The 24,102-nt window shown below is 39.5% G+C and overlaps 1 protein-coding gene across 2 annotated transcripts in view; it reads right to left on the minus strand.

Annotated features, from left to right (window-relative positions):
* Positions 1 to 24,102, minus strand: part of CDKAL1 (CDKAL1 threonylcarbamoyladenosine tRNA methylthiotransferase) — a gene marked incomplete at its 3' end in the record, with an annotated part of 657,220 nt that overhangs the window by 112,961 nt on the left and 520,157 nt on the right. For both annotated transcript variants that reach the window (XM_082848483.1, XM_082848484.1), the window contains exon 13: positions 18,625 to 18,687. In XM_082848483.1, coding sequence (XP_082704609.1) covers positions 18,625 to 18,687 — 63 coding nt within the window. The remainder of the gene's footprint in view (positions 1 to 18,624; positions 18,688 to 24,102) is intronic.

Here is a 24,102-nt window from a genome sequence, read left to right on the forward strand (position 1 = left end):
AAAACTTGAAATTCAAAATGGTAGACTTCGGTCTTCTGTGACCAATTCATGAGGGGGCTGTGTGTGTGTGTGTGTGTGTGCGCGCGCGCATGTGCGCACGCCCGTGCACTTGCAGGCTACAGGTAGGGGTGAGACAGGAGGACTAAGAAAAGTGATAAAGGTTTAGGATAAGTGCCAGGAGAAATGGGAAAGAAAGCTGAGTGCAGATAAAGAAAAGGATTAAGGTTGAGGGCTCAGCTGAGATGGGAACCCATAACTTTATAATGAAGTCAATTAGCATAATTTGCTCATTTAGAACATTTGGAAGCAATGCAACACACACAGACACAAACAACTTGTGCAGACATGTGGGACCCAAGCATCAGTGTGTTTTAAAGCACCCCTGTTGATTCTAATGTGCCATCAGGTTTGTGAACCTTTGGTGTGGAAAAGGCATCACACCCTTAAGAGGTGCTCGCACACTCTTCACTCAGACACAGAAGAAAGCACACCCTGCTTCCAAACCATTCTCCTTAATTTTAAATAAATGTAACATAACTGGGAATAGAAAAGATACATTTTAAATATGAAATATGGAAATCCAGTGGGACCACTGCTTGTCCATACAAACTTATACATTTTCCGTGTATGCACAGAATACAGAAGATGTTTCAAGAGATACATAGTCAAGAGTAGAACAGACAATCAGACCTTGAAAAAAATTATGTTCGGCCCTTAAATTAACATTTACAGAGCATCTCGACCTGCCCTGGATGGTGCCCCTGGAGCATCCAGGTTGTCCCTCAGGTGCCCGAGGCCAAGCAGTGGCATCGTGTCCTGTTCCTAGCGAGCCACTCGGATACCCACTGTGGTGGTGCGCCCAGTGAGCAGCTTTCCTGGGGGTCAGATGCCGTGGAGCTGACAGTGTCCTGGTGCCCTGGCTGGGTGTCAGGCCTGAGCCTCTGAGGTAGGAGAGCCAAGTTCAGGGCACTGGACCACCAGAGACCTCCTGGCCCCACGTAATATCAATCAGCGAGAGCTCTCCCAGAGATCTCCATCTCACGCTAAGACCCAGCTCCACTCAACAACCAGCAAGCTACAGTACTGGACACCCTATGCCAAACAATTAGCCAGACAGGAACACAGCCCCAACCATCAGCAGAGAGGCTGCCTAAAATCATACTAAGTTCACAGACACCCCAAAACACACAACCGGACACTATCCTGCTCACCAGAAAGACTAGAACCAGCCTCATCCACCAAAACACAGGCACCAGTCCCCTCCACAAGAAGCCTATACAACCCACTGACCCAACCTTACCCACTGGGGGCAGACACAAAATACAACAGGAACTACAAAACTTGCAGCCTGTGAAAAGAAGACCCCAAACACACTAAGTTAAGCAAAATGAGAAGACAGAGAAATAGGCAGCAGATGAAGAAGGTAAAAATCCACCAGACCAAACAAATGAAGAGGAAACGAGCAGTCTACCTGAAAAAGAATTCAGAGTAATGATATTAAGATGATCTAAAATCTTGGAAATAGAATGGAGAAAATACAAGAAACGTTTAACAAGGACCTAGAAGAACGAAAGGGCAAACAAACAATGATGAACAACACAATAAATGAAATTTTAAAATGTCTAGAAAGAATCAATAGCAAAATAACTGAGGCAGAAGAAGGGATAAGTGACCTGGAAGATAAAATACTGGAAATAACTACCAAAGAGAAGAATAAAGAAAAAATAATGAAAAGAATTAAGGACAGTCTCAGAGACCTCTGGGACAACATTAAATGTGCCAACATTCGAATTATAGGGGTCCCAGAAGAAGAGGAGAAAAAGAAACGGACTGAGAAAATAATTGAAGACATTATAGATGAAAACTTTCCTAACATGGGAAAGGAAATAGTCAATCAAGACCAGAGAGCACAGAGAGTCTCATACAGGATAAATCTAAGGAGAAACATGCAAAGACACATATTATTCACACTATCAAAAATTAAACACAAAGAAAAAATATTAAAAGCAGCAAGGGAAAAGCAACAAATAACATACAAGGGAATCCCCATAAGGTTAACAGTTGACCTTCAGCTGAAACTCTGCCAGCTAGAAGGGAGTGGCAGGACATATTTAAAGTCATGAAAGGGAAAAACCTGAAACCAAGATTACTCTACCCAGGAAGGATCTCATTTGGATTTGACGGAGAAATTAAAGCCTTTACAGACAAGCAAAAGTTAAGAGAAATCAGCACCACCAAACCAGCTTTACAACAAATGCTAAAGGAACTTCTCTAGGCAGGAAACACAAGAGAAGGAAGACCTACAAACACAAACCCAAAACAATTAAGAAAATGGTAATAGGAACATACATATCAATAATTACCTTAAATGTAAATGGATTAAATGCTTCAACCCAAAGGCACAGACTGGCTGAATGGATACAAAAACAAGACCTGTATATATGCTGTCTACAAGAGAAGCACTTCAGACCTAGAGACACATAGAGACTGAAAGTGAGGGGATGGAAACAGATATTCCATGCAAATGGAAATCAAAAGAAAGCTGAAATAACAATTCTCATATTAGACAAAATAGACTTTAAAATAAAGACTATTACAAGACACAAAGAACTCCAATACATAATGATCAAGGGATCAATCCAAGAAGAAGATATAACAACTGTAAATATTTATGCACCCAACATAGGAGTACCTCAATACATAAGGCAAATGCTAACAGCCATAAAAGGGGATATCGACAGTAACACAATCATAGTAGGGGATGTTAACACCCCACTTTCACCAATGGACAGAGCATCCAAAATGAAAATAAATAGGAAACACAAGCTTTAATTGATACATTAAACAAGATGGAATTAATTGATATTTATAGGACATTCCAACCAAAAACAACAGAATACACTTTCTTTTCAAGTGCTCATGGAACATTCTCCAGGATTGATCATATCTTGGGTCACAAATCAAGCCTTGGTAAATTTAAGAAAATTAAAATCGTATTATCAAGTATCTTTTCTGACCACAATGCTATGAGACTAGATATCAATTACAGGAAAAACACTGTAAAAAATACAAACACATGGATGCTAAATAATACGCTACTAAATAACCAAGAGATCACTGAAGAAATCAAAGAGGAAATCAAAAAGTATCTAGAAACAAATGACAAGGAAAACATGATGGCCCAAAACCTATGGGATGCAGCAAAAGCAGTTCTAAGAGGAAAGTTTATAGCAATACAATCCTACCTCAAGAAACAAGAAAAATCTCAAATAAACAACCTAACCTTACACCTAAAGCAATCAGAGAAAGAAGTACAAAAAACCCCCAAAGTTAGCAGAAGGAAAGAAATCATAAAGATCAGAGAAGAAATAAATGAAAAAGAAATGAAGGAAACGATAGCAAAGATCAATAAAACTAAAAGCTGGTTCTTTGAGAAGATAAACAAAATTGATAAACCATTAGCCAGACTCCTCAAGAAAAAAAGGGAGAAGACTCAAATTGATAGAATTAGAAATGAAAAAGGAGAAGTAACAACTGACACTGCAGAAATACAAAGGATCATGAGAGATTACTACAAGCAACTATATGCCAATAAAATGGACAACCTGGAAGAAATGAACAAATTCTTAGAAAAGCACAACCTTCCAAGATGGAACCAGGAAGAAATAGAAAATATAAACAGACCTATCACAAGCACCAAAATTAAAACTGTGATTAAAAATCTTCCAACAGGGCTTCCCTGGTGGCACAGTGGTTGAGAGTCCGCCTGCCGATGCAGGGGACACGGGTTCGTGCCCCGGTCTGGGAAGATCCCACATGCTGCGGAGTGCCTGGGCCCGTGAGCCATGGCCGCTGAGCCTGCGCGTCCGGAGCCTGTGCTCCGCAACGGGAGAGGCCACAACAGTGAGAGGCCCGCGTACCGCAAAAAAAAAAAAAGAAATCTTCCAACAAAAAAAAGGCCCAGAACCAGATGGCTTCACAGGCAAATTCTATCAAACAATTAGAAAAAGGCTAACCCCTATCTTTCTCAAACTCTTCTAAAATATAGCAGAGGGAGGAACACTCCCAAACTCATTCTACGAGGCCACCATCACCCTGATACCAAAACCAGACAAAGATGTCACAAACAAAGAAAATTACAGGCCAATATCACTGATGAATATAGATGCGAAAATCGTCAAGAAAATACTAGCAAACAGAATCCAGCGGCACATTAAAAGGATCATACACCATGATCAAGTGGGGTTTATCCCAGGAATGCAAGGATTCTTCAATATATGCAAATTAATCAATGTGATACACCATATTAACAAATTAAGAAATAAAAACCATATGATCATCTCAATAGATGCAGAAAAAGCTTCTGACAAAATGCAACACCATTTATGATAAAAACTGCAGAAAATGGGCATAGAGGGAACCTACCTCAACATAATAAAGGTCATATATGACAAACACACAGCAAGCATCATACTCTGGTGAAAAACTGAAAGCATTTCCACTAAGATCAGGAACAAGATAAGGATGTCCACTCTCATCACTCTTATTCAGCATAGTTTTGGAAGTCCTAGCCACAGCAATCAGAGATGAAAAAGAAATAAAAGGAATACAAAATTGGAAAAGAAGAAGTAAAACTGTCACTGTTTGCCAATGACATGATACTATACATAGAAAATCCTAAAGATGCCACAAGAAAACTACTGGAACTAACCAATGAATTTGGTAAGGTTGCAGGATACAAAACTAACACACAGGAATCTCTTGCATTCCTATACACTAATGATGAAAAATCTGAAAGAGAAATTAAGGAAACACTCCCATTTACCATTGCAACAAAAAGAATAAAATACCTAGGAATAATCCCGCCTAAGGAGGCAAAAGACTTGTACTCAGAAAACTATAAAACCCTGATGAAAGAAATCAAAGATGACATAAACAGATGGAGAAATATACCATGTTTTTGGACTGGTAGAATCAATATTGTGAAAATGACTATACTACCCAAAGCAATCTGTAAATTCAATGAAATCCGTATCAAACTACCAATGGCATTCTTCACAGAATTAGAACAAAAAATTTTACAATTCGTATGGAAACAGGAAAGACCCTGAATAGCCAAATCAATCTTTAGAAAGAAAAACGGAGCTGGAGGAATCAGACTCCCTGACTTCAAACTATACCAAAAAGCTACAGTAATCAAGACAGTATGGTACTAGCACAAGAAGAGAAATATAGATCAATGGTACAGGATAGAATGCCCAGAGATAAAGCCACACATATGGGCACCTAATTTATGACAAAGGAGGCAGAACATAAAATGGAGAAAAGACAGCCTCTTTAATAAGTGGTGCTGGGAAAACTGGACAGCTACATGTAAAACAATGAAATTAGAACAATGCCTAACACCATACACAAAAATAAACTCCAAATGGATTAAAGACTTAATTAAATGTAAGACCAAACACTATAAAACTCTTAGAGGAATGTACAGGAAAAACACTCTTTGACATAAACCACAGCAAGATCTTTTTTGACCCACCTCCTAGAGTAACAGAAATAAAAACAAAAATAAACAAATGGTACTTAATTAAACTTAAAAGCTTTTGCACAGCAAAGGAAAACATAAACAAGACAAAAAGACAATCCTCAGAATGGCAGAAAATATTTGCAAATGAAACAACAGACAAAGGATTAATCTCCAAAATACACAAACAGCTCATGGAGCTAAATATCAAAAAAACAAACAATCCAGTTAAAAAAATGGGCAGAAGACCTAAATAGACATTTCACCAAGGAAGACACACAGATGGCCAAGAGGCACATGAAAAGATGCTCAACATCACTAATCATTAGAGAGATGAAAATCGAAACTACAATGAGGTATCACCTCACGCTGGTCAGAATGGCCATTATCAAAAAATCTAGAAACAATAAATGCTGGAAAGGGTGTGGTAAAAAGGGAACCCTCCTGCACTGTAGGTGGGAATGTAAATTGATCCAACCACTATGGAAAACAATATGGAGGTTCCTTAAAAAACTAAAACTAGAACTACCATATGACCCAGCAATCCCACTGCTGGGCATATACCTGGAGAAAACCGTAATTCAGAAAGAGTCATGTACCACAATGTTCACTGCAGCACTATTTACAATAGCCAGGACATGGAACCAACCTAAATGTCCATTGACAGATAAATGGATAAAGAAGATGTGGCACATATATACAATGGAATATTAGTCATGAAAAGAAACGAAATTGAGTTATTTGTAGTGAGGTGGATGGACCTAGAGTCTGTCATACCGAGTGAAGTAAGTCAGAAAGAGAAACACAAATATCGTATGCTAACGTATATATATGGAATCTAAGAAAAAAAAATGGTGCTTACGAACCTAGTTGCAGGGCAGGAATGAAGAGGTAGACATAGAAAATGGACTTGAGGACATGGGGTGGGAGGGCGAAGCTGGGGCGAAGTGAGAGTAGCATTGACATATATACACTACCGAATGTAAAATAGTTGGCTGGTGGGAAGCAGCAGCATAGCACAGGGAGATCTGCTCGGTGCTTGGTGATGACCTAGAGGGATGGGATAGGGAGGATGGGAGGGAGGTTCAAGAGGGAGGGGATATGGGGACATGTGTAGGCATATGGCTGATTCGCTCTGTTGTACAACAGAAGCTAACAGTATTGTGAAGCAACTATACTCCAATAAAGATCCATTAAAAAAAAAAGGAGCAAGGAGCTCTTTATGTACTGATTGAAATTATCTCCACGATACACTGTAAAGTGAAAAAGAGAAGAATTTGTAGTATGTTAGCATCTGAATTAAAAAGGGCATGTATCTACATAAAGACACATAGGAAGGTATGTGTTTCTACATGCAGAAAACAACTCTAGAAGCATATACACACAACCAAAAACAGTGATTGCCTCTGGAGGGAACAGGGATCTGTAGGATAGTGTTAGGAGGGACACTTTCTTTGAGCATGGTTTCAAGTGCGTGTATTACCTATTTTACAATTAAAAACCAAGAACAAACTTAGCGCATCCTCCCACAGCTGTGGTCATTACTACTGGAACATTCCGATTGTGTAGTGACATGGACAGAGCACCAAACTGGGAATTAAAAGGCTGAGTTTTCACCTTGTATTTGCTGTGGGATAATAATGGGTAAGTGCTTTGTACAGTTATGGTATGTAGAGCAAAAGAAGAACGAAACACACTTCATATATACAACACATTAAATTCTAGTCCACCATTCAGGGTCTTCCCCTGGAGAGGGGAAAAAAAGACAAGTGAGATATGATCTTTGTCCTGTAGACATCCTCAGCGTAACAGGAGAAAACAGTTGTATCAACAATACATATGTAACAGAGCAAAATAATTACAATGCAATGTTTGCTGCCAACCCCTCTATTGCCCCATTGGGTTATAAGCATTTATGCCTGCCCCTTAGGAAAAAACTCATGATTGTTGAATGGCACTGAATTCTAAGAGCATGACAACTCAAAATAATACAGACATATGCATGTCATAGTGATAGCATGACAACAAGTTTCTGTGAGCATCAGAAAGGATGCAAAGAAGGTAAACTTAAACTGGGTCATGAAAGATGAGTAAGAATTCAACAGGATAAGAGAGACTTTTCTTTACGTGTACAAGAGGTGGGCAGGGGGATTACATGAGCTCCCTGGTTTAAGAAGGGAGAATGGACGGACCCAGTGTTGATTTTCTGTGTTACTGTCTCCAGGGGAAAGGAAGTAAGCTCCAGAATATGCCACCGGGTTGAAGATCCCAAGAATTACACCCCATACACTCGAAGCAGGAACATACTAGAGGGTAAAAAGCAAAACCATCTGAGAAATTGGGTGGAGAGATGTAAAAGTATGTGGCATAGTAAGGAAACATGAGTACAAAGAATGGATAGGGAGAAAGACAAAGTGAAAAACAATGGAAAGGAAGCACACAGCCCCAGAGGTACAGGGGCTACGTTAACTACATCGTTTAAAATTAAATTAGAAAGAGTTGAAGCTCCCATCTCTTCTCCCTGCCAGTATTTCATCAGTGCTGATAAAGCTGTAGAGAAAAAACCTCCTTGAGTCTTCCACCATCTACAGACTTAGAAAACTGCTTGTGTAGCAGTGGAACATAAACCACAACTGGGAAAGAGCAGGACCTAGACACCAGGATCTGGAGAGGAAGACAAAAGACCAAGGCTATTATTGTATAGTGGTACAAGACTGGGGCCTTTAGCCGCTGTTAATAATGTGCTGAGGAAGACAGAGGCCAGGCCTGGGGAGCCAACTCTGCAAACAGCATCAACCCACACTGCACGAATCAAAGGATTTTCAACCATCTGAAAACTTGAGCAGCAGAGCTAGAGACGAAAAAAATCAGTAATAGCATCCTCATTTCGCTAGTGGATGCCTGCACTACTTGCTTTAAGCATCACTGGCATTAATGCTTTTTAGTGCATCTCAATAAAAATAACTTCAGCTACAAAGAAGTCATTAACATATTTTACGATAAAATGTATTGCTGAGAAACAAAGTGTACTTTTCCGGGGGGTGTTGAAAATTCTTCCTTGAAAATAAGGTACGGGCACTTTTTTTTTTTTTTTTAATGCGGTACGCGGGCCTCTCACAGGCTCCGGACGCGCAGGCTCAGCGGCCATGGCTCACGGGCCCGCTCCGCGAAAGGTGGGATCCTCCTGGACCGGGGCACGAACCTGTGTCCCCTGCATCGGCAGGCGGACTGTCAACCACTGCGCCACCAGGGAAGCCCGGTACAGGCACTTTTTAATTTAACTTCTCTTTGTGTCTTCCAAGCAATTTTCCAAACAGGTTTCCCAGGATAAAACACGGTCGTAAGATTTTAGAGAACAAAAGTTAAATGAGTAACTTGCTGTATCTTCTTAATTAAAATTGTGAATGTTTGAAAAACTATGTCTGACATTGGTGTCAGCCTTTGACAGGGAGGCCACGCACATTATACAACGATGGTGTTAGGAAGAAACTTGCTCATATCCTTCACATTATATACAGCGGAGGTTTTAAAATCATTTTTTATTTCATTCCATTTTGGATATTCTTTTCCCTTTCATCTATCTCAATTTGCTGAAGTGAAAAGTGTAATGTACATGCAGCTGGGGTTGCCAGATAAAAACAAAACACCCACTTACATATGAATTTCAGATAAATAAATTTTTTTTGATAAATGAATAAATTTTTAGTATAAATAAGTCCCATATATTGCATGGGACATACTTATACTAAAAAACAAAAACAAACCAAAAAACCCCTCACTGTTTATCTGAAGTTCAAATGTAACTGGGTGTCCTGCATTTTCATTTGTTAACTGGCAACCCAACATGCAACAGGCCTAACATATCAAGCGGAGGGTGTGCTAGCTGTCTGTTGTTGGGAAAGGTTGGTAAGTGGTAGCGCCCACTGGTGGTGAGACATAGAAAAAAGGTTTGGGGCAGGTATGTATCAAGAAGGAAAGAGACTGGTGATATGTTTTAACTGCATGCAAAGACTGATGTTCGAGGGCCAGCATGGGGGTGACTGCTGGAGCAGTCAGAGGCAAGCAGCCCGGGGATGAGTGGTACACGCACACACTCTGGCTCTCGGTGCAATGCAGTTCCTCTTCCTTCCTCTGCTGATTTCTTCCTTATGCTAGTGAATTTCGTAGAGGCAGGTATACAATCAATGACAGTAGAAACTGAGATACTTTTAGGCCTGATAAATAATTTAAAATATAGAAACTGCCATTTCTATGTAGATTTTCTTTTTTATTTATTTTTAAATTGAGGTATAATTGAAATACATTATGTTAGTTTCAGGTGTACAACAGAATGATTCAATATTTGTCTACACTACAAAACGATCACAATGGGCCCAGTTAACATGTCAGCATATATACAAAATTTTCTTCTTTTAATGAGAACTTTTAAGATTTACTCTCTTGGCGACTTTCAAATACACAATACAATATTATTAACTATAGTTGCCATGCTGTACATTGCATCTCCATGACTTATTTTATAACTGGAAGTTTGCACCTTTTGACTCCCTTCACCCATTTCTCCCACCTGCCTCAGCCTGCCTCTGGAAACCATCAATCTGATTTTTTTTTTTAATCTGTAAGTTTGTTTTGTTTTGTTTTAGAGTCCACATTTAAGTGAGATCATACGGTATTTGTCTTTCTGTGCCTGACTTATTTCACTTAGCATAATACCCTCAAGGTCCATTCATGTTGCTGCAAATAGCAAGACTCCCTTTTATGGCTAAATAACATTCCATTGTGTGTGTGTGTATATACACACACCTCATTTTCCTTATCCATTCATCTGTCGATGAACACTTAGGTCGTTTCCATGTCTTGACTATCATAAATAATGCTGCAATGCACAATGGGGGTGTATACATCTTGTTGAGTTAGTGTTTTTATTTTCTTTGGATAAATACCCAGAAGTGGAATTGTTGGATCATTTGGTAGTTGTTTTTAATTTTTTGAGGAACTGCCATACTGTTTTCCACAGAGGCATGGCCAGCAATAGTGCACAAGGGTCCCCTTTTCTGCAGATCCTCGCCAACACTTATTGCTTGACTTTTTGATAATGGCCGTTCTGACAGGTGTGAGGTGATATCTCGCTGAGGTTTTGATCTGCAGTTCCCTGATGATTAGCGATGCTGAGCACCTTTTCAGGCGCCTGTTGGTCATCTGTATATCTTCTTTGGTAAAATGTCTATTCTGATCCTCTGCCCACTTTTTAATTGGATTGTTTGTGGGGTTTTTTTGCTATTGAGTTGTATGAATTCTTTACATATTTTGGATATTAAGCTCTTACCAGATATATGATTTGCAAATATTTTCTTCCATTTGCTAGGTTGCCTTTTCATTTAGTTGATAGTTTCCTTTGCGGTACAGAAGCTTTTTAGTTTCATGTAGTCCCACTTGTTTATTTTTGCTTCTGTTGCCTTTTAGATTTTCTTTTGATTAATTTTTTATCAGTACTTTTATACTGAATGTTAGCAAAATATTTGATCATGAACTTTGTTTTCCCCTATTGCTGATATTTCCCGGGAGTAGCTGGGCGGGAAGGTGGAGGGAGGAGAATATGCTACTAAATAGGACATTTAGTCAGGACCTGGGGAACTTTCTGACTTTTGCCTCATGACGCCACCTGCCCATAAGATAAGTTGCAAATGCTAGCTGGCGTCCTGACAGATGGGACAGGACAGCAGTCTACCAGTTTCTAACCTGCCCTGCTGCCACTTTCTCATCTCCACCGGACTTCAGTCGATTCTCCTCAACCTTTCTCTGGGCTTTCTCTGGGTTTTAGGCTGGCGTGCTCTGTTTCCCTGGCTTGGACATCCCCTGCTGCTTTGGCCCTAAAGAACTCCCATCCTTTGGCTGAAACTTGCCCCATTCCCACCCTCACAGAGGGGAGCTGAAAGGAGAGCACGGTGAACAGGGCTCTGTGAGTAAAAGTGTGCCCGACAGTGCTTAGCAGTCATCTGTTAGTCTCTGATGATAGCAGCCCTGATGTACAGCTTAAATCAAGTTTCCTTCGCCCCAGGCTGATGGTGAACGAATCAGACAGGGGAAGAGTGGAGGTGAGGGTGGCCGTGGTCAGCACAAGCTTGGCTGCTTTACTGTCTGCTTTACAGGGAGGCCAGTCAATGGAATCCTTGACACTCTTCCCCCGGACTGTTGCTGTCCTTTCTCTCTCCTTATTCCTTCTCCTACCTCTGTTTCTACATAGAGTTTGCCTATTTAGATTTAGGGGTTGGAGGGAAAGAGGCAGGGTAAGAAGGCCCATCCTGACCTTGAACTTAAGCTGTGTTTGTCAGCCCACCTTTATCAGAGCCTCTTACTCAGCAGATTTGCAGCTACTCATGGCAGAGGGGTGATGGGCATGGACTCTGGAGCTAGAATGCTCTATAACTTACTAGCTGTGTGACCTTGAGCAGTTACTTAACTGTGTCTCAGTTTCCTCATCTATAAAACAGGGGATAATAACAGTACTTACGGGGTTGGTATACAGATTAAATGAGTTATGTGTATATGTAAAGCTTTGAGAATATTACCAGTTACAGGGTGTGCTGTAAGTAGTTTAATAATAATGATAATATAACAATAATAATAATGGTCCAATCAGATTCCAGTCTCCTCGTCAATCCTCAGGGTAACTGCCAGAGCAGAATTCTGACATCTATGGGTCCCTGGATATATCATTTTAACGTCACCACAATCTCTGCCATTTACACATACTTCCATACCACCTATCCCTGCGTTTACAGTAACAAGGTAAATTAAATCAACACGTAAAAAAATAATGTTTGATTTTTAGAACAATGCCATGTTAGAAGGAAAAGAAGAAAATACACAGGTACAATGTCGAAGTTAGGCTCAAGGAAACATGACCTGTTACTCAACTTGAATCACAAGCTGAGGGAAGTTAAAAATGAGGAAAATGCTTTTGGATCAGGTTGGCATTCATCAGGAAGCAAAAGCGTGGCTAGAGATACCTATTGCTGAAGCTGGAAGCAGCTGAACTGTATCTGCCTCTTTGGCAACAATGATATGGTCACCTAGAGAGGGAAGCACAGATTTTACACCGAAAGAGCTTTTCAGTATGTCCATTATTCTGAGGCTGAGTTATTCAACCGACTTTAGAGTGGAGTTCATGGAGCCAATGAAATGGGTTTAATATTTACTGAAGCGTTCACTTCCTTGGGTTTCAAGGCCATAACCCGAGCATGGTTTTAGTATGACACATGTTAACATGACAATAAGGGAACTCAAACGGTTAGAAGCTAATCCAATTGCTCCTGATACTTAGCAACATCCCGAAAATTACTTTTTAGACATTTTTTAGTCTTTGCCAGAGATGGGGAATGGAGGTAAGTGCACAAATGGCTTTGGCCAACGTGCTGCAGAGAACTGTTTTAAGCATGGCAAAAACATGCCAAATCAATAACTTGTCTCTTTCTCTGCATGTGCCATGAAAATCTGGCTATCGTAGAGGGCTGGATCCATTAAAAACTGAATTTGCTGTTTCCAGACAGCAGATAGCTCAAAGCTCAACAGGGCCAGCAGGCAACAATCCAAGTCTGCATCTCCCTCTCTAAAGCGCAACCCACAGCACTCTGCTGCGGCATGACGTTACTCAAAGCACAGGGGATGGGGAAGGTTTGACAGTATTGTAGCTGCCTGAGGATGGAGTCAAATGGCCATTATTCTTCAAACATAAAGAGCTGGATAAAGTAACTTTTATCTTAAATCACTAGATATATTTGATTAATGGAGAAATGTAAATCAATACATGATTTTCTGAAACGAAACTGTCCCTTCTGCTTAAGGTATGATATATGTATTTATGAAACCTGATGTCATAGAGACTACTAATCTCTTAAGGGAGGAAAGGGGGTTGTATAACTGAAGACTTTTTCTGCCCCAAGACTTCTGAAATAGATTGGGCTTCTGCCCAAATGAAGCCGCAGAAAATATAATTTTACATTTTTTATTATATAGCTCACTGTGCACTAGGAGAGATGAATTCCCACAAGTGGCTGTATTCACGACAGTTCTTGAGGTAGTCTTAGAAGGGTGGATAAGAGAAATACATATCAACTTTTTTTGTACACTTAATACTTCAGTTAAAAATGCATTGTACTGATTCACTGCTTACAAGTATTCACTCAAGTTACGCCTAGAGTAATCTTTAGGATAAAAATATCTTATAATAATTCTCAAAGGCTTTAATATTTTTACAGTGTCTAATTATATGAATGAATAATTTGGGGTAAGACTGATTCTACTCTTCTCATCTTTTATGCTCCCACATATTTTCTGTCCTTAACCCAATTACCAATACATGTTCAACCATCCTTTCACTATTTCTCTTTTATTAAACCACTCTCTATAGTAATACGTACTTCATTTACCCAACCTTATTAAGAACCAGCTGTTCCTAAGAGAGTTTTCAAGATAAATGAAATTTATTCATAAAATAGTTTGTACAAATAGATTACTATTTTTAAACAAAACATCTGTTTCTTGATATAATTTTGGTCCAATTATTTTATTCCGGGACTACAAAAATGTATTACAGGGGTGTTTGGGTCCAAATGAAGGGGACTTGGGCAGCTGCACTTTTAGAGTCCTTCTGTTAATGACTTAGAGTTTTTATGGCCTTGTCCTTGCCTTCACTTTGTATGCGGCCACTGCTTAATGGAGCTCTGACTTCTTGAAGCAATAACTACCCTCTTTTTAACTGCTGCTAGGGTTGACTGTGGTTTGAGAAGCCAGGCATCTATGTGTGTTAGAACTATTAAAAAAAAACAAAAAACTGGACTGCTTGTGGATGGAGAACTGAAGAAGTAATGAGGCGGGGAGAGAGAATTAGATGATTTTGACAGTCTGGGCCTAGGCTGGCTTACTTTCAGGTTCTGGGTTGTGTTTTTGACAGCTAAGATTGCTACATAAAATCCCTTGGAGTGAGTGATTTTCTATCTATTCACATGCTAACTTATCAAGTGTATTCACACGCAGCTGTTTTCTTGGACAGGTGAGTTTGTTTACAGTTCAAGTGATACATGTCTATGTGTGTAGAAAAATCATTTAAAAAAATTGGTCACCAAAAAGACAAAGAAAAGTTTATCGCACCAACACAGGAGCCATATAATAATGTTTCTACTTGTCCATTGATTTATGTACGAAATGTAGAACATTTTACAAATGTAGAAAATTATTAAAACAACAACAGTCACTAAAAGAAAATGAGAAGCCTACTTCACAAAATACAGAAACTATAACAGTGACAGCCTGTTAAAAACTCACTTTTAATGGTCAAGTATATATTAATTCATATAGATTATTTGTTTAAATAATCTCTGCCCCTTAAGTTCCATTAAGAGTTCTAATAAAAGAATAATGGAATAGGAACTTATTCAATTTTGCAGATGTTAAAAACCACTATAGATCTAAACAGAACTGTGTACTTTTTTCTTTCCAAGTATTTTCATATTTTATAGTAGCTTTTTACAATAGCAGATTATAAAAAACATCTGTGTTTAGCTAATAAACCTAGATTTCTCCAAACACATAATTCTGATAAAATCTAACAAGAAAGAAAAGAAGTAAGGAAGGAAGGAAATAAGAAAGAGAGAAACATCTTTTATATGCATGGCAATATTTTCGTCAGGCCAAAGATAAAAAGCATATGCTAATTTGCATACCTTTAATAAAAGTGTTCTAATTATAGCCTATTCTACTTACCTGTGACTTCTCCAAAGGAAAAATTCAACTCCAGGTTGGCTGTCTGTGAAGTGGAAGACCTCTATCCCTATAATCTTCCTGGTAGTTAGTATGTGTTTTCAGAAATTCCAAGCTATGTTTATTATGTGTTTATCAAAATAACAGAGGAAAGAATATAATGTTCAAAATACAATCAGATTACCTGCTGCTTTGGATTCCCTTTACCAATGTTCCCTTTTATTAGGCTAGATAAATGGGAATTAGGTTTGGTCAAGCCTTTCTGTGTAAGTTTGTGTTATGAGAACTCCCAAAAACAATTTTTTAAAAAATGGACATGGGACCAGAGACAACAATCCAAAATGAAATTCGTCCAGTCTCCAGCAAAATTTGTCTTAGAGTCTAAAAAAACAACTCAGGTATTTTTCTTAAGACTAATTTTGAATGCTCATTTTGCCCTAAGCTTTATTTGCTTTTTGCAACAGCACCTAAGAGAAAACAAACTGACCATTTACAACCTAAACAGTGGCTTTACAGTATGATTAAGAAGTGCACCTGGCTTCACTCAAACAACAAATTTGTTTAACCTGGTGACTTTCCTGTGTCTGGGGTCAGGCAGGAGCAGTCTTGGTTGGGGAGAAGGAAAGGAGAGCAAATATAACTGACTCACTGAGAACAAGACGGTGGCACTAACGCCCCTTTGTAATGACAACTGTTTTAACAGCTTCTTGCAGGCAAGGCTATCGTTTAAGTGACCCACTATAATTTGGGATGAAGCCCCAGGAAATGATGCCAACTCTAGAACAGGAGTTGCATTTCTGAGTTTACCCAGCATAATGAACCCACTGAAATGCTGAGTATTCCTTCTTTGGTACAAATTTACATCAAGGGAAAAATGAACAATTGAAAAGATTTAGCTGGAGAGGAAAAGAGTATCACGGCATTCGCTCCCGGGAGCAGACCAGAGTTTAGTTTACTTCTTGCATCATTTTTACTATGGAAAACTTCAATCATATAAAAAAATACACAGAGTAGAATGATGAACCCCTACAAACCAATAATTCAGTTTCAATAATCATCAACACATGGCCAACCTTATTTTACTGTGCCCTACCCACGTTCCTCCTTTGATTCTTTTTTAAAGCAAATCCCAGACAGCCTATACTTTATTTTATATAAGCTTTATATAAGCTTTTATTTATGACACGTGTATATATTTAACCTGAAGATCACTCCAGAAATCTCATTGAGCATGAGATGTTTAAACCAACTTTAACCACATCTTACAAAACGTTTTACACTAACGTTTTTTCTGCCTAGAGAACGAATTTGTTCGAATATAATTGGGTAATTGAAAATGACAAAGTAAGTCGAACCACAACCTTCTATTATTTTATTTATGGGGAAAAAGGGAACATTCTAATATTGAGAAAACTGTGCACGTGACTCAATCCCTGTGATTCTAGTCTTTGTGGAAACTGACCAACGAGAGACACAGTTAAAAGTAACACGGTTACCCTTGCCTGGTTGGAGCTTAGAAAATCCGGAGGAGGCAGTAAGGGACGGGAGCCAGAAGGAAAACTCTCCCCTTTCCCTTCACTACAGGTATACAGTAAGACAGAACGCCCCCAGGCTGAACCTTGGGGGCTGCAAAACCCACTCATCAAGCAGTCCAGCTACTTCACAGTAATTTATTACCGATCTTAAAGCAAAGATCAAAAGGAACTCCATCTAGCATTTTATATTCAATTCCTCACTGCCTGATGACTAATTTGTAGAGGAATGAAGTCTTCACAAGGGAAGCCAAAATCATCTGAGGTGACTTTGATACAGTGCCACAAAGGATATGAAGAGGAAGCTGGGAGAAGCTGTGAATGGCGAAGTTCCATTAAGAGTTCTAATAAAAGAATAATGGAATTTCCCTTAACTGTGAATTAAAAAAATGTTCGAAGTGGGCAAAATTTAGACAAGTCAGGCAAAACCTCTGATTTGTCATAGCCTCTTGTTGTTGCTGTTGTTAAATGTTAACTTCAGCCACTGTTGCATTTATGTTTATTAAGTGGCATCGTCTAAAAAAAAAAATGCAACTTCCCCACCAGAAATCTGGCCAATCTCATTCCTTTTGCTCTTGTACTACTTATCAGCCTGCACCTTGCGCCTGCGTTGTCAGACACGCCTGGCTCGCTCGATCGCTTCCAAACCAATTGCCATATTCTGCAAAGTGACTGATTTAACTTGAAAAATGTAACTTGAAATGATAAAATTTTTGGTCTTGTGTATCGCCGCGGTCACGTGGAATATAAACACCTCTTCTGACAAATTTCTGATGCTTAAGTCAACTGTTCACTACAGAAACACTAGAAGCGATTCAAATTCTTTCAACTTCTATGAACAACTGGCACAATTTTTTCCTCCTGAATCCAGACATTTCTGTATTCTCAAATGAGGAGAGTACTTTTCACACTACTTATTTTGGCTAGTTAAAAAATCCTTACCACATGTCTCCTTGTAGATTCATAGATAAAGATTTAAGTTTATATTAGCATTTCAACTGTGCGAATGTTTTGTTTGCTTCTGAAATCACCTCGAATTAACAGATTTACTGGAACCTTATATGATATAGAAGTTTTGTACAAGTCTCAGAATACTTTCATGTATTCCCCCCCCATGAAGATGTGGTGTTGAGCGTTTTCTTTAAAAGTTATGTTTTTTTTTAAAAGAGAACTTATCTTTTACAAATATATGGTGAAATACTTATAAATGAAGAGATGTTTGAGAATTCTTCAAATACAGGAAGTGGAGAGTGTGGGTATAAATGAAACAAGACTGGACATGGGTCTATGAAACTATGGGATGGGGATGCAGGGGTCATTACACTACTCGGTCTCCTGTGTAGCAAAACTCTCGGGAGTGAATATTTCAGTTATGATTCTCGGCGCTGCTTTTTGTTAGGATTTTTATTTAGAAACATAAGTTTCTGTCAGAAGCAATGGAGAACCAACAGTTGGCAGATAATATTTCAACTGTCTCTACCAATTCCAAAGCCAGGTTCGTCTACTACACTGTTTGGAAAGAAAAAACCCACCAATCAAAAAACACCCCCAAATCTGTCTTTTCACAGTCTTTGAGATTTCAGTGATGATATGTAACTAGATTTTAATATGCATAAAATAGAATTATTTTAGTTCAGAAATACAGATCTTCTCTTTTCTTTACAAGAGATAAAGAGTTAAAAAATTAAAACTGAAATATAAATGTAATTGGTAACTGTAGTTCAAAACCACTATATACTGGTGAAAAGTGTGCTATACATTCAGAAGGACTTCTACTACCCAGGAACACGAATAACATTCTTCTCTTACCTTGTGATCATATGGATTGTAAGAATGAAATACTTGAGAAAGATCTTTTGTTCTTTGCTTTTTCTGTGGAAGAAAACACAAACATGTGAGTACGCTGATGGCAAAAATATACACATGTGTATCTGTCTGTCTGTATGTCTGTATGTATCTGCTTTACAACATTGTTTACTTAGAGATTCCTCCTTTGTGCAAGCTGAGGGGTTACACTGTCAACCTGGGACAAATGGATATAACCGGAAACCAATGCCACTTGATGGCTATGTGGATCACTGTCACAGACCAGTCAGGCAACCTCCTTCTAGAAGGTTCCATAATTAAAACTCTATTTATAATAAATGCATAATTCAGAGACTAAAATGAAGAAGAAACTATGAAAAGAAAGAAAAACATATTTAGGACACTTTCAATTTCATTGCAACACCAACTTCAGTTACTCTGAGTTAGGCACTAGCACGCATCCATTTAAACAAGCAATATGCCTACTTCAGGCTTCCTGGTCACAGCCTGGGTCTGTCTGCTGGAGCCTGCAGCTGTGAGGCTATCTTTGCTCTGTCACTGCTATACAGTGACACAGATATGTATATATGGCACTGTTACATATATGGTGTCTCACACACAGTAGGCCCTCAATAAATATTTGCTAAACTAATGAATAAATGAATATACCTGAGTTAGGCATAAAACTATTGCATCGGTAATGATGACATGTAAGTCTCATCCACAGTTATGAACAGAGAAGCCTCTCTTCACTTCCAATGATGTTGTCATCATTAGAAGAAGCCGGGCTTCTCCACCTCCTGTTCCTCAGTGTCTGTGACAATGGCGAAGTGTGCGGTTCTCCTATGAGAGTCGACTATAAGAACCAGCTTGTTTACTAATCCACTGTGATCTGTCCACCCCACCACAGCCACCATGAGCAATTCTGTGGATGGTTCCAGACCTTCTGTGCATATATCTTCACACACAATTGATTACTATTACTTCCAAAGAAAAGGAATCATTCCGTATACACTGTTCTGAAATTTACTTTTTTCCTCTTCACAATTTATCCTTGCCAAACTTAAATGCTTATATATCCAGCTCTGCAATCCCTTAGACAGAGTTATGAAATCCAAAAACTTCTGAAATCTGAACTTCTTTCCTGAAATGCATTTCAGTTTATAAATATAATGATAATCTTTGCACAAACATCTTTGCCAGCTTGAGTGTGTGTATTTTTTTAAAAAAAGATAAATTATGGAAGTCAGGTTGCAGGATCAAGTGGAATGCATGTTTATTACCTTGACAGAAACTGTCAAGCTGCCCCCTCCCCCAACACTAGACCAGTGTGTCCTCTCATGAAGAGTGAGAGAGAAGAAGGGATTGTGGCTTAGGTTGGAAATTCTTAATTTCTCTTTTTCGTTTAAAGGTGAGAACATTTTTAAATTTAGAAAATAGATATTTTAAAAACAGATACTGAACATCATCCCAGCTGTTGATTATAGAATTTATTTCTTGGGCTTCCCTGGTGGTGCAGTGGTTGGGAGTCCGCCTGACAGTGCAGGGGACGCGGGGTTCGTGCCCCGGTCTGGGGGGATCCCGTGTGCTACGGAGTGGCTGGGCCCGTGAGCCATGGCTGCTGGGCCTGCGCGTCCGGAGCCTGTGCTCCACGACAGTGAGGGGCCCGCGTACCGCAAAAAAAAAAAAAAGATAGAATTTATTTCTTGTATTTATTTTTTATACATCATAGAGTTAGCCCACTACCACGTCTTAAAATTCCGTCATGAGAGTGGTCTGTTTGTCCTTAATGCTGCCCCCATCTTGTTCCAGGTTCTACTCTGATGTTGTTAATGCTTGCCTGGTACCCATGTTTCCTAGGGAAGTGTTTCCTTCTTTAAACTCCAGCCTCCTCATGAGCACATCTGTCACACCTCCCCTACGCCACAGGTCTAGGCAGATCCCCGGCATAGGTTCTATATGACATTGGGCAGCTACTTGGCTCAGCAGTCAGAGCCGATATGAATTAGGACCTTGTGTTAGAGTCATTTGTATACACTCACAGTTTTCCCAAAGATTAGTTCCCTACTTCAGAACTGTCTTTGGAGCCACAATTCCAGTTAGCAGTCCTTCAACTCACTTGGCCTGTTTCCACATTCTGACACCCACTAACAGTCATCTCTCCCTGCAGCTCAGCTAAAATTCCTACCTCCTCTGTCCAGCTCTGAGCTGTGCTTCTGACCACTGGGCTCGAAAGTAATCTAACACTCCTTTTCTCTAGAGAGCAGAGATGTATCTATAACAGTTTGGAAACAGTCCCCTGGCTCTATGAGCCCTGGAATCTGTTCTGAACAGGTCACTTGCCCGCCAAAGTTTTCATTAGCTTATAATTTTCTCTTTCCTTTCCACACACCCACTTAGTTGGTCTAACAGTTCTTGGCTTATACTTCAATCAGAAGAAAAATGACGGATATTAACACTTCCTTTGGTAAGAGACAATATAAAACACTGGGGAAATTTTATTTTCAGAAAGGAAATTATGCTTGAGAAGATAAAATAGGCAGCATATCAGTATTCAACCTAGGAGGTGTCCCAAGGACCAATGAGTCCCTAAAATGGTTGAGTTACCAGCTTGAGTTGGCAGGTGGATAAGGAATATTCAGAGGTTCTTTTATGTGACCTTTTTATGTGGGTTTGGAGTTTATATCTTTATTTTGATAGCTAAAATCTAAATATACCTTCTATTATTTTGGGAAGAAAGTAGGGTATAAATAAAAAGCAAATAACACTATTCAGACTAAGCCCCAAAAGAAGACAGTGAGGAAAGCACGCCCTTTTGTTCTGACAACAAATGTATTACATACAACTGAAGTAAAGTCTTGGCTGTGAATACTGAAGGTTATATGTTACTAGTCCAGTTAACTGAACACCATTGCTATTTTTCCTGTGAGGTCAGAGTCATATAGCCCAGAACTGTATCTTCTGGGATCCAGAATAGGGATTGACAAACGATAGCCCCTGGGCCAATCCAGCCTATTGCCCATTTTTGTAAATGAAATTGTATTGAAACACAGCCACTCTCATTTTCTTATGTATTATCTATGGCTGCTTTCACGCTACAAGAGCAGAAGTTGAGTGGTTGCAACAGAGACCCTATAGTCCATAAATCCTAAAGTATTTACTAGCCGGCCCTTTATGGAAAAAGTCAGCCATCTCTCACCTAGAATCTCTATCTCTGACCATGGCCACTTCTGGCAATAGTCCCTTGACCCCCAAATCAAACGAACAACTAACGGTCCACTAAAATTCCTTGTTTCTTCTGCTCACTGAATGAAGACAGCTCAAGAATCAACCCTAATGGATATCCTGACACATCAGGATGAACACATGAAGGAAAATAAGAATTAGCTGTCTTGCCGTCTTGTTTGTAGGATTTTGCCTTCTGGGCATTCTATATTCAGACAGAGAATGTTAACAAGTTGTTTTCTAGAGCATTTTGAGATAGATGTAGGGCTTTTAGAGCCTTCTGTATTCACAACGTCACTGCGGATGGCAGAAACTCTGAGAAGAGACCCTTTACTAAGTTCTAGCACTGAAGCCAAGGAGAAGGTTTTGTGTACGAGTAACTAAAGCACGGTCATTACTGCTAGTGAGCCAGTTCCTCACGTGCAGACAATGTTAACAATACGAAGCTACAAGACCTGTGGAGCCTTGCTGTCAGCAGTTTTAACTGAAACGAAAAGCTGAGCCAAAAATGGAACAGTTTGGTAGTTTCCTATTGCATCATAGTGTGTGTCTAAATTACCTCCCACTTTTTCGCCTGTTAAAATAAACATCTCAGTCATGCAACCACCTGTTAATTCTCCAAGTGTTCAAAAAGTAAACGTGTCAAACAAGTTGTGTGATGAACTTGGAATGAGGGTGGCCAAAGTACAATGAACATGGCAAACATCTCCCCGCGAACAGTACGAGGTGTCTTCAAGCCCACCTCGTCATTAATCTCAAGGTCCTGGCCACAGAAATGAGAGGATGGTAAAAAGTAACTACATGCTGAGTCCTGCAGTCTCTGTGGGTTGCAGCTGGGTTTAAAAGATGAGGCAGTATGTAAATTTGGTAAAGTTTCTACATTTCTGACAAGCTGAACACCTGAAGATCTCTATCCTATAGGCATTTCCCGCCTATAGGAATTCTGAATTTCACTCTGCAAGGACAGAAAACACTGATGAACCCCTTTTATATCCATGTTTAAACTCCCTTTCAGACAAAACCAAACAAATTTAAAGGCCCCAAAGGAGGATTTTCAACAGTTCAGATTTCCAGATGATGTAATTATTTCAATTTTTATCAAAGGTAACAAAAGAGCTCGGATCTGAAAGACATTCCACATGTGATGAGAACCTGTATTTTGAACATGAAGTTACACAATCAACTGAGTTTTAACAGTATCCACCAATTTAACTTCTCCTGGTTCCTCAAACGAATTCAGTGTTTTCTGTGCCCATTCGCTACTTGTAGATTAAAGTTTTCTCAAATAAAATAGTGTGATTATAAGGTAAAACTGTAATAACGCTACGAATGTCATTTCTACATATGGATTCTCAAAAATGATAAAACCTACAAGCTTTCAGAGAGTTCGATGTGCTTAAGGTATATTATAATAAAATATAAATGTTTCAACAAATCCTCATCATACTTTGTGGTAAGGAGACAAAAGAGCAAGTTTGAGTTTCATTGTACTGACTTCTGATTTCTGGTTCCGCACGTAAGGAACTTGGAAATTACCACTCTGTCCTCACAAGTAATAAGCTGAAAAGACTGAAAAACCAGAAACTCAGGGAAAACTACTGCCCTCCCCCACCTGCCCCCCTCCACCCCCCTGCAACTGGAGAGACCACCAGGCAATCACCGGAACGCAGCTTCCCAGGGCAGAGAGAATCCCTGTGGGAACCAATGCTGGGGCAGGAAAACTGGAACTATAATTGCTGGATTGTTGGAGGCCCGGTGCTAACAACTGTAAGAGCTAAGGACTCCAATGGGATTCAGTAGTAGGGGCCCTCACAATGTTGTGAGATTTACTAGCAGAAGCTCAATGAGGTTCCCACAGCAAATATCAGAGAAAATCCCCTTGGGCTTCCCGCAGAAGGAGAGGGAAAAGGAACCATTTTGAAATACACCGGTGCACTCTGTTTTTAACAAGGTCTGCCCTCTGGAGAAACTAGCTGATCAAAGCCGAACCTGCCAGGGTATTATTACCAGAGCCTAACTGCCCTGGAGAATGGAACACCCAACTCCAGCCCGCCAGCCATCCCATCCCACCTAAGAGGAGAGAAAAACACCGAGAAGTGCACAGTCCGGAGGCCTAGGCTAACTAGAAGACTGAGATGTAATCACAGGAATGTAGACTATTTCCCCACCTCTCACATCTTGCCACATTACTAAAGGCAGTTCCTTTCAAGCAGTACATCACATCCGACTATCAATAAAAATCACAAGGTATGCCAA

This window comes from Leucopleurus acutus (genome assembly GCF_964270905.1).
Source record: "Leucopleurus acutus genome assembly, chromosome: 10".
NCBI lineage: Eukaryota > Metazoa > Chordata > Mammalia > Artiodactyla > Delphinidae > Leucopleurus > Leucopleurus acutus.